Raw genomic sequence first — 12012 nt, forward strand, 5'->3', positions numbered from 1 at the left:
ATAATATTATTTGCACATCACTTGAATTTCTACATCAGCCAAAGAAAGTGGTGGTTACTTAGTCAGGATAGAGTGTGTGCAGCTTAGCCATGGCACTCCTTGATGCAGGAAGCGGTGCGTGATTAAAGTGTACATGGATAGCAAAAAGCAACTGGAAGCGAAGCATCTTATTGGACATGAATAAAATCTTTCAAGGTCCTTTAAATACAGAAGCATCACTTCCGGTTTAGGAAGTCTGTGAGGTGTAACTTCTGGGAGGCTGCTGGACATCTAGCACAAAATTATTCCTGATTGCTGTAGTCTCATATTCTTCTTCAAGAGCCTGCCACTGGCCACTGCTGGAGACAGGACTCTCTTTTGTATGGACCTTTGGTTTGGTTATTCTTATGACCTGTATGTATTTTCATCACGTATTAGTAGGTCTCTGATTTGTGAACTACTATATATTTAAAACTCTGTATAAAATTTTACTCTCAGACTAATAGAGATAGCTCAATTTTAAACTGTTACTTATTCATAACTTTAATTTTTTCTGCTATTTTAGAAGCTGAAAATCAAATACCTGAATTTTGTTTTCTTACTGCTGTCTACCATTTTCATGGCAGCTCACACTTTTTTTAAATTCTGTTTCTGTATTTTCAGATTGTCTATTACTCTATCATGCCCTTTGGACTTGACCTTGTTTCCTATGGATACACAGCGCTGCAAGATGCAATTGGAAAGCTGTAAGTAAATCAATCTATGCATAAAACCAGTTGCCTTCTAAAAATGTGTGATAATCAAACAAAAATTGATCAATTCTGTATTGTTCGTGTCAACATTTTAAATGAAAATAGTCTTGAAAATAATCTTCACTGGTTCCTACCAACATAGATTTCCCTATCAAAAATGTTTTTTATGGTTATGGCACCATGCACTCTGTTTTTAGCTTTTGCTATCAAACATAATGACAACTGATGAGTTTTTCAGAAACTTCTACAATAAAGTTAGTAAAATGGAAACACTTATCATTTGGGAAAAAGAATCCATGGTTTCCCCAAGTAATTTTAACTTCCACAACCTGTGCTGCTCTGTAGGTTGTTAGGGATCAATTTATCCCCTTGCACTGAGAATGTATTGCATTGTTTGAAACTCTTTTGATATGGTGCTGAAGGAAAAGTATATGATGCGAATGCATTCAGAACATTTAGCATGAAATCTTTTGAAAGTGGTTTGAAAATGTGTTGTAGATGTAGTCAGGTGTCTCTCCTTTACCAGTCTGGTCTCTAGGTGATTTGATCTTACAATGGGGCAGCCAGGTCTTGTCTGTGAAGGGCTTCATGCCATGCTGGAAGTTGTAGCCAGAATGTTCCTGAAAACCATCTGTTTTCCTGCACCCAAGTAGAAGGGTGCCTACACAAGTAGAGCCTTTTCCCAACACTGAACCCTGATAATCCCACTTTCATGGCAATTCTGATTTCCTAAGTAAAGACAAATGTGAAGCAGAGAGAAGGAAGGTGGCTTGCTCCAGCCCATTCCTGCTATAATACAAAAACTTTGTCGAGTTGTTAATCCACCAATTCTGGTGGGGAAAAGGAGGTTAGGGAAGACAAATGTGAAGAAAGAGGAAGTTTAAGCAAAGCTGAGCAGGGCATCCCAGTAGGAACAAGGGTAATAATAAAATAATAATAATGATATCAGAGCTTTACAATTTAGTTTTTGATTGTCAGCATTTACCTTTAGAATCGTAGTATGTCCATAGCAGTTTAGCCCATCACTAATATATATATATATGTGTTAGCTGAAGTAAACTCTTACAGTAAACACAAATATGTTTGGGATTAAACTGGATTTAGGCAGTAATACTAATGGAAGAATTACTCAAAAAAAATCTCAATAACTTTATTTAAACAGCTTTTAATTGTTAATTTAACAATGACAGTTTAACAACTGTCTCCATGCTAAACTGATATATTCAAATTCAGGAGGAATTTCTTCCTTTAGAAACACAATGTGCGCTAAATTTTCTTCTACCTTTTAATGTAGTTGTCAAAAGTAAGAATTTTGTCAAAAATAAGAACCCTCCAGTTCCAGCAGTGCTTTCCCTGTTAGCCATTGGCAGTTTAATTTTACTTATTTTCAAATCAATATTTTGTTTCTAATTGCTAGATTTTCAGAGCAAAAAAGACCACCCCACCAGCTTTTGCTAGGCTTCTCTCTTATCTACAGTTATGATCCCCAGTTCTACACATTCCATATAGACAAAATTTTCACTGTCCAGTAATTGGTATCATAAAGGATCTTGGCAGACTTGTGATTTGATGTGTGTTGTAAGGGGGTGAGACTGATTTTATGAATGAAGCATTAAAACAACGAATTATATTTTTTTTCATTATTTTCCTTCATGGAGCTTTGACAAATTGTGATTTTTATTATTTTTTTCTGAATCTTAGAGAAGCTTATGAGCATTTCACCTTTTTTCATCACAGCTGTTTTTCAAAGATTAACACACCCCCCACCCCCACCCCCCAACTGTCTAATGCTTCCAGGAAAAGAATTGTTCTTTAAACCTTTTGTCAGAGACTGGAATGCATTCCAGCTCCATCTTCTTCATGTTTCCCCATATTTGTTTCCATTTAACATACAGTATCTCTATTTGAATTAATTAAATCCTTAATAAACAGAAGGTAGCAGAAAAAAGGCATGTAAAATCATTATTATTTTATCCCTATTTAATCAATATTGCTTTATGCTTGAATATTGTGAGCCTAACTTTCACTGCCTTTAACTTGGTGGTGTTGTATATATCATGATTTAGACACTCAGATGCATGCTGAAGTCTGTCGATACTCAGGAGACCATGAAGCCACATCTACTTAAATTCCTGGTCAAGTATTTCCTGAATGGCAGTGCTTTCATGAACCAGGGCCTTTAATCTCAACAATTAAGCAGAAAGGTTGTTTTACACACCAAAAAAGGTTCATCACAGTAATTGAGTTGTTAAAGTCTTTTGAAGTTACTAGGACTTGTGAGTGCTGTTAAAGTTCAGTATATTTTTCATGCTTTGCTGAAGTAGAGTTTGAATGAATAGGGAGGCTTCAAAGCTTCGGAGAATAGAGCTTTGCTTTCTTTGTTTAAACAGTAAGCACTGTAACAAAACCTCTTAATCAGTGTGATATTGCAGACAATGTAATGTTTCACCCACCGAGTCCTAATTTAGGCCTATATTTAAAAAAAATGTAGATGATTATTTCATTTTTGTATTTAATTTTTCTTTAGGAAATAGAAAGTAAAAGAGTGAAAGAAATATTATGCTTTTATGCTAGATTTCCTTGCAGAGTTTACTCTGAGAGAGTTCTTTAAATGACTGTTACTTTTATTTTGTTCTTGTAGTTGGTTACACAACTGATGACTTACGGTTTATCTGGCAGTCTGGAGATCCTGTACAGCTAGAGAAAATTGCTCTGCCTCAGTTTGATATTAAAAAGGAAGATATTGAATATGGTAACTGTACCAAGTACTATAAAGGCACAGGTAGGTAATAAAAATTATTTCCTTGGTAAAATCTTGAAGCTTTCTTCAATTACTGTTTATAGTTAATGGTTAATATTCCAGTTCAAGTCTTACATTTCATGTGATAAAATAGATTAACTAACAAGTAGTTCATATAATAGTAACTGTCATATGTGATTACTGCAAACTAATTAAAATATGGAACCATCGAGGTTGAAGATGAGATTAAATGTTTGTCTTGGTTTTGCTTACATGTCTTGTGTTCTTACTGTCACCAAGGTGTTTCTATAGTCCCAATACATATTTATGCTTGTAAGTGTCCAACTTTTCTGGAAGGCTATTCACACTGAATTATGCCAGTTGAAGCCAAGTAAGATAATTTCAGTTTTCTAGTTCAACTTTTATTACAGAAGTACATAGTGATAAAGTATAACTTCAAATGCTTCACCCTGCAGGTTCTTCTCTTCAGTGTTGTGGAAAGTCTGTCATTATAGAAAGCTGCTTACAATCCTCAGCCCTGTATTAATTTAATCCTATGATTATTTTCTGAGTGTGGGCACAAATTTATTCAATGATTTCTGTACTCTGGCTTTTAATGACATAAAAATGATCTCATTCATTTTGAAATAAAAAATATCTCAAAAGTATTTTTTTTCTTTTCTACTTTGATTGATTCCTGCCTATAATTATATCCAAACTACTCACATATTGTGGCAACTGCAAGAATTTCTACAACAGAAACCAGCAGGGTATATTTTAGTCAGTGCTTTTGCATCATATCAATAAATCTTCCATTAAAACTCAACGAAGATGGCTGTGGTGCTGCATCTTCTGAGGATCCTGTCCAAGTTTCTTGTTTACTATCCAGCTGAAGTTGAGGGTCTGTTACTTGCAGTTGTTCCTAAGCTAGTTCCCAAGTCTGAAGAGATCTCAAGTAACCTTAGCAGATCTCAGAGTTAAGGGATTTAGCTTGAAAAGAATAATGAAAATTGAAATGAGGCTTGTTTTTTGACAGCAAAATGAGTTAGTTCTTAGCCTAACTCCGTAGTTCAGAATGTCAGTTGATATACCATTTGTAAGTAATAAGAAATTATCTCTCATTAGGAAAGTTTTGCATTTGTGAAAACACAACCAACAACTGGCAATAACTGCATTAGTTAGGATATTGCAGAAGCTTGTTTATCAGTAAGAAATATTTTATTCTTAATTAAACAATGAATTCACTGAAAGAAATAGGCTACAAAGTAGTGAAAAATTAAAGGAATGGATCTTTCAATTCCCGAATAAAATTAATACAAATAGGAAAATTAGAAAACTTACTTTTTCCCTGTATTTGAGGGGTAAACCAAAACACTTACTCAGAATTGCTTCTTGTTACTGAAGTTAATTGTGATGATTTTGAGTTTTGCCCTAAATCTAAAATTAAACATCTAAAAAATCTGAAGATATTTTAGGCATTTTAGAAGCCTTAAAGAAAATAATTCTACATTTTACTATTAAACAGGAAAGAAAATCAGTAGTGTTCTCTCAAATTTAAGCACCTTGTGACCACAAGTTGAAATCACACTGTACTCAGTAAAATGGCCACATTTTGTGTGCATGTATGTGATTTGAACATTAAAGGAGGAACATGAAATTTGAAAATGTTTTCCTAATTCTTTTATTGCAAATCCTTTTTTGTTTAAAAATGAAGAACATCCTTGTTAATCTCATAATCAAGACTGGAATTAGTACTTCATTAATGTGAACGGAATATTTTAGTACTCTGAAGTATTTTAAGATTTTTTTTTTTAGTAGTTAGCAGTTGTTTCATTTACTGTAAATTCTTACATTGAAGGTATTTTAAAAAGCAGGTTTTGCACGCATAGTTAAAATTAATTCTGCTAAGGATTTTGTCAGGTAATCAAGAGGCAAATACTCAAAATTATGGCTTATGGAAGAGATTCCTGCCAATTTCAAAGTACTTAATCTTTACTGACTGTTTAGGTCAACTGACATTTTATCATACTTACCTAGGAAGAAAGAGGGTCAACAAATTTGGAGTGACTTTTTGTGGCAAAAAGTAGAATATTTAAGTTTGCAAATTGCCTATTCTTTGTTTACCAATATGTGGGACAGAAGCAAATAGGTCCTTGCAAGCCCTTGAGGGCAATAGATACTGTTCTCTGCCTGATGAATGATTATTCAAAGCCATACAGAATGTATTTCTGGTCTAAGGCAAACATAATGATTTTGAAGATCATCCCTCATTTGAAAATAAAACCTAAAAGTATCTGGGAACTATTAAGAAATTATAGAGGGAAACATTATCAGATAAAAGATCATTGAATAGAATAGAACGAACTATAAAATACCGTTTGGTATAGCCTTTTATACAATGAAATGTTTCCTTAATTTTGTTTTCTTGGCTATTGTGTGCCCAAACAGCACTTTTAAGATGACTTATCACTTTATGGCACTTAGTTGATAAAATTTAGAAGAGAAATAGATATATTTTTGACAGATTCTATCTTCTAAATCAGCACCAACTTTATTTACAGATATAGACTTATCTGAATTTTGAAGTTGCTGTAATAAAACACAAGAATGTCATTTTCTTGTGATAGAATAGTTTATGACATTGTTTTTGCAATGGCAGTTCTGCTAATTGAATAAAAATATGAACAGAATTTGTTTTCTGGTTATCAGGCTTCCTGATCCATCCGTTACCTCCAGTAAAACCTGTATTGTCTGCAGCTTTTTTTTTTTTAATTGAATTCATCTTAACAGATACCTTGGGAAATGTTTGTGTGCTTTAAATCCTTATTTTAAAAGATTTGAGGCAGTATTCCTTGTTTTCAAAATTTACAGTGTCTTTAGAGTCTTTTTGAATTTTAGAAGACTGTACCAATTTTAGAAGTCTCCTATACCAACTTTCAGTACTGGGGGAGTATCTGCTTAGAGTCACATTCAGATCACCTCTTTCCATTCTGAACTTTCTACACTAATATTTCTTAATTCCATCTTTTGCACAAATTAATGCTAAGTAGGCTTTTCAGATGAGCTTCGGCTAGTATGACTGCCAGACCCCATTTATTTTATCTGGACTGCATCTTGAACCCAACATCAAGATGAGGGTTACTTTAACTGCCTGTTACTGATGTGCTGTGAAAAGACAGAGGGTGCCTTACAGAGCACAGAGAGTAGTATATGCCTGACTACACTTGGTGGTTATACAGATGTTTTACAGTGTTTTGAACATTTTTTTCCAAATTGAACTCTTTGCCATTATAAAGAAAATCAAGTCACTGAACTTTTGCTCTTAACTTACATAGAAAAAGGCCTGGAAGATACGGATCAGAAGAGGTTGACCCGCAAAGCACATTAAACATTAACGCATTTATTTCTTTAAAGGTTATTACACTTGTGTAGAAGTAATCTTCACTTTAAGAAGACAAGTTGGATTTTACATGATGGGTGTTTATGCTCCTACACTGCTAATTGTTGTTCTGTCCTGGCTGTCATTTTGGATCAATCCTGATGCAAGTGCTGCAAGAGTCCCACTGGGTAACCTGCGTTTATGCATACTGTCACAATCCACCTTAACACCATTGAGTCATTCTCAGTTGCTTTGACAACATGACACTGGGCACTGAAAGCAACTTCACTTCCATTATCTGCTCATCACTTTCACTGAAACGTCCTCATTCCTAGTCCTGTAAAATTTGCCTCCTCACTGAGACTTCACTTGATAATGGTTACAGTGCTTGTGTAATAAGCACACTGTCTCTGCTCCTCTCAATCCAGATAAAAACATCTCATCCATGTATGAGTGGTGCTGCAGACACTGGCGATATGCAGGTTATAGGAATTTCAACAATTGAATGATGACTTAGAAAGCAAGATAATGAGCAAGGGTCTAAACAGCTACTTCTTGAAGCAGTTTTTTCTGAAGTTAAATAGAAACATAGTGATGTCTGGAAAAGAATTAGCATCCTTGTTACCTGATTGGTTTTATTTCATTAGATACTCAGTTCATGAGAGTGCTTCAGGCTTGTGTGCTTGTGCTGCTGAGCACAACACAGTAGGCAGGCCCTTCACTTATTATGAAATAGTAGGACACAGAGTTAATCAAAACAATATTATCTTGACTAATTGGATTATACGTGTGACTCCAGCTCTGGGGTGGCCAAACCTGCTGACCCCAAGAGTTCAATGAAATTCAGAGGCAGGCTCTTGCATTCTGACACTTCTATTTGCATTCCTTCCCCCATGCCATGACCTCCCCTTCCCCATGGTCTGGCCTCCCCATGCTCCCCTTTCCCTGGCATCCCACCTCCCCAAGTCCATACTTTCCAAATCATTTCCACATCCCAGGAGTTTCAGCGCACCTTTTGTCAGACCCCAGTGATGCAGTTTCAGAGTCCCTCCAGCCACCTGTCTTCCTCAGAAACATCTCGCCCAGACTTGAACCTCCTCACCCCCACAGGACATGACTCCTGTGCAGTCTCAAGTGCACAAACGTGTGTCAATAAGCACCAGAGACCCTTGGAGTCAGGACTTGCCACATCATCTGATAGCTGAAATTGGTGTGTTGAGAGCCAGCTGGAGCAGATATGATGCCAAGTTTTGTTAGGTGGAAAAGCATCCACATACCTCCTGGCCTCAGCCACATTGCTGCGGTCTCAGGTCATCTACCATGCCTCTTCCTCATGTGGTATGACAGGCAAAATAAAATGACATCCATAAATCCCCCACAGTTTAAGAAAGTTGTGAAGGTTCTTGAATGCATCCAGAGGAATGGGAGGGCCAGAAGGCATGTCCTATGAGAAGGACTTTGGGCTTGTCTAGTTTGGAGAAAAGGAGGCTGAGGGGTTGACCCCATTGCTTTCTACAGCTTCCTGAGGAGAAGTGGAGAGGGAGGTCTCTTCTCCCTGGTATCCAGTGACAGGACACATATCAGTGGCTGAAAGCTGCACCAGGGGAGGTTCAGACTGGGCATTAGGAAGCATTTCTTTACCAAGAGGGTGCTCAAGCACAGGAATAGGCTTCCTAGAGAGGTCATCAATGCCCCAAGCCTGTCAGTATTTCAGAGGCAAATGGACAATGCCCTTTACAATATGTTTCAGCTTATGGTAAGCCCTGCACTGGTCAGGCAGTTGGAGTAGATGGTTATTATAGGTCCCTTCCAACTGAAATAGTCTCGTCAATTTTAAAATCTGGAGAACCATGACTGGAGTGCTGCTTGTGGCTTGTGAGCCACAGCTGGCTACCTTGCTCTACTTAAATGTAACAAAACCATTTTGTTTATTGTATCTTTTTTCTAGGGGTCTATTTTAGAATACAAGCCTGCTTTTTTTTGCCTCTTTTTTTTTTTTTTTTTCCCCTGTTCTGTGGACCTTTACAGATATTAATAGTTGCTTGGGGAGGGGTCACAATCTGTATTAATTTGATAGCAAGTAACAAATGAAATCTGTAACCTTGAAAAGTAGCAAGGGTACATTCTATAATGTGAAACATAACACAATGTGAGGAAAAGAAAGTGTGGGGAAAATACAGCATGCATTAAATTAGAAAGATGATAGAAACACAAACTGGAAATACTTTTCACACAGTGAGCTCCAATATGATCAAAACCTGAGTTTTTATAATCCTGTACTTCCAAGAGCCAACCAGACAGGCTTATTAATTATACATTAGATCTATAAGAGGCATAGTGCTGATTTATGTTACATGGATGTCTTTGTGACTCAACATGCATGCTTATTTATTGTTTATTTGCTTTATTTATTGTAAGTGTTTATTGGTTCCTTTTCTGTATTAGCATTTCTGCAATAATGGATTTTCAACAATACCAACCATTGGCTTGGTTATGTGACTTTTCCTGAATCCCCAGAGAAGAAAAGACCTCTAAATCTCACCATCCTTTAATCATGAGTCGTTATTTAGTAACGCAAGGTGTTAAGATTGTCACTGGGGTAAGATTTATGTTTCTGCAGTTTGCAGGAGTGCAACAAGCTAACTCTTCTAGCTACATCCTTGAAGGGAGTTGACCTTGAAATTTAACAAGATTAACAGTTGTTGTGTATAAAGTGAATGACACCTAATCCCAAGTGTTCCCAATGGCCACTGCACTCTCAATAGCTAGATCCAGATCTCCTCAGATGAGAAGCTACTTCATTTGCTTACAAATATCTTAATGCAATTGTACATGGACTTAAATATAGTGGGCTACTGCTCCCCATGGCAAGGCGTCCCAAAAATTTCCAGGTGATTTAGGAATACAAGGCACTCTGAAAGCCAGTATGCAGGTATTTTTGTAGACTGATTAGTGTCCTGGGAAAAGAGTGTATGTTTGTTTGAAGGAAAAACCTGTGTCTATGTAAGAACAAAGTAAGTTACTAAGCCTTATCGATACCTGTATCATTACACCCGACTAGGTCATCTGGTGGTAAGGAAGTCCACAAAAGACTGGTATCTGGTCAAGCGACCTATCTAAGGACAGCTGTGGCTAAGCAACATGAAGACCGATACCACTAAATGCTTCTGTCAAATTAAATGCTGGTGTTTCACCTTTTAATGAGCCCAACAGAAGACTCACAAGTTCTTTACAGTTGGAAAGTGTGATATCATCCATTTAAAAAATTCTTTTCCTTCCCTCACTGCTGTGTGATCCCCAGGTGGAGTAAGATCTTCCCTGGAGCTGTAAGGATCTGGTGGATGTCAGACTTCTGTCCCCCCACAGTGTCCTGACAGGGTGGAGCATTAATCCAGGGTGTAGGCAGGGGTACAGCAATTAGCTGAAAGCTTGGAGTAGTGATCAGTGATATATTCCCCACTTACAAAGGACAGCTAGCTCTGCAGCAGACATGGCACCCCCATCACTCCTGTCCTCAGATCTGTCTTAGTTCTAGATGTTTCATTTTATAAAATTGTAGCAAATGTAGGGTCTCAAAGGAAAAAAATAAAGGTATATGCTAAAACTGCAGTATGAAGAAGGTTTAATGAGATTTTGTGTTTTACTTTATGAAGTTTAATGGCATAACATGTTAGAGTTACCAAATTATAAGGAAGACAGAATATTTTTTCAATACCATTAGTGAGATGAAGTCAGACATTTCTAAAGCAGTAATATAAACCAGATAATATTTTTTTATATATACAGTGCATAATTCACCTGTGGAATTCACTGCCAAGAGACAGTGCTGAGGCTAGGGAGTTTGATGGATTCAAAAAAGGGAGATTTATTTCTCTGGCAGCTTGTGCTGAAATACTTTGCTGGACTGGCACTTCCAGATATTATCCACATGTTACCTAGGTAGTATTTTTAAAATAGTAGCTCTCTACAGTCATGTTTTAGGCTGGGAGTTAACTAACCTCACTGATAAACTACTTTTCCATTGAGAGGGATGCCACACTAGGGGCAAAAATGCAGAGGTATTTCCTAGAAATGCTAGCACTCCCTTTACTTTGCAAGTATGTCCCTTCTCTTTAGTGCTTCCTGAGACGAAAAGGGGGAATTTTTTGTCCCTTTATTTTTATTTTTAATAAATAAATAATCTTGCAGTATATTTGCTCATTCTTCTCACTCATGTTTGAGCCTTGAGCTTTGGACTGTGTTAGATGGGTATCTAGGGCAACTACTGCCAGATGTGTGACTTACAACTCTGATGCTAGGGTCTCCAAGGCCATACCAACTCTGGTCTGGCAGCAAAGAATTGCTTAATAGAATATTTCTGTACTTCTGGCTCCCTTCATTGTTACCTTGAAAACCTAGAAGTTTCTCAGACTCTGAGAATAAACTTTCCATCCTAGGAATCCAGATAAGTGGAAATCAGCATCAGGTCACCACAACCTCAATTGCTCTACTGAGCAAATAGATGAAAGATACACTAACATCTTCTCAGCTGGTAGAATTTGTAAGTTAGTTTTGTAGGATTAAATCCAAGACTGTAAGGTCTACTATTTTAAGCTCTACAAAGTGATTGTACAATTTTTTTCGGCACCAGGCATGATAGTAATAATCACATATTAAGATAATGAACACTGTTAAAATTAGTGGGAAGAAACTGCAATATCCAAGATATTGAGCCAGTCCTTATCATTGGACAATTTGGTTATTCAGGGTAAGGGCAGAGGCTGCCTTTCAAAAGTCTAGTATAGACATGGTAGACTTGATACAGTACTTGATACATGGTACTTGATACAGCACAGTGATAGCGAATGAACAGCAAGCTAGGCTTAAACAGAGGTATCCTATATATGTTAAGAGGCAGTACGGCCTTGTTTGTACTTGTTATTGTAGATCCTTATGATCCATAATTAGTGTTCATCCCCAGACAGCTGGTGTTGGTCAGTGAAAATAAGTTTTCTAAAAAGGGGACTATTCTGTGCTTTCTGTCCTTATGGGAATGTGTGCACTTGGATGCTTCAGATACAGTACATGAAACATAAGCCAGAGCGGACAGTGAATATTGTCTGTTCAGTATTTGCCATGTCATTCTGATCTAACACATCTGGCAATTCTGTTATCCCAGTGGA

The 12012-nt window shown here is 36.8% G+C and overlaps 1 protein-coding gene across 3 annotated transcripts in view; it reads left to right on the plus strand.

The window, feature by feature from the left end:
* The window catches only part of GLRB (glycine receptor beta), a 47308-nt gene that overhangs the window by 22669 nt on the left and 12627 nt on the right, over nucleotides 1-12012 (plus strand). For 2 of the 3 annotated variants that reach the window (XM_062607790.1, XM_062607863.1), the window contains exons 6-8: nucleotides 643-725; nucleotides 3373-3513; nucleotides 6886-7038. In XM_062607790.1, coding sequence (XP_062463774.1) covers nucleotides 643-725; nucleotides 3373-3513; nucleotides 6886-7038 — 377 coding nt within the window. The remainder of the gene's footprint in view (nucleotides 1-642; nucleotides 726-3372; nucleotides 3514-6885; nucleotides 7039-12012) is intronic. The other variant, XM_062607946.1, reaches the window with a different exon arrangement.

This window comes from Pezoporus occidentalis, unplaced genomic scaffold (assembly GCF_034315485.1).
Source record: "Pezoporus occidentalis ecotype Australia unplaced genomic scaffold, CSIRO_AGI_Poc_V1 ctg1, whole genome shotgun sequence".
NCBI lineage: Eukaryota > Metazoa > Chordata > Aves > Psittaciformes > Psittacidae > Pezoporus > Pezoporus occidentalis.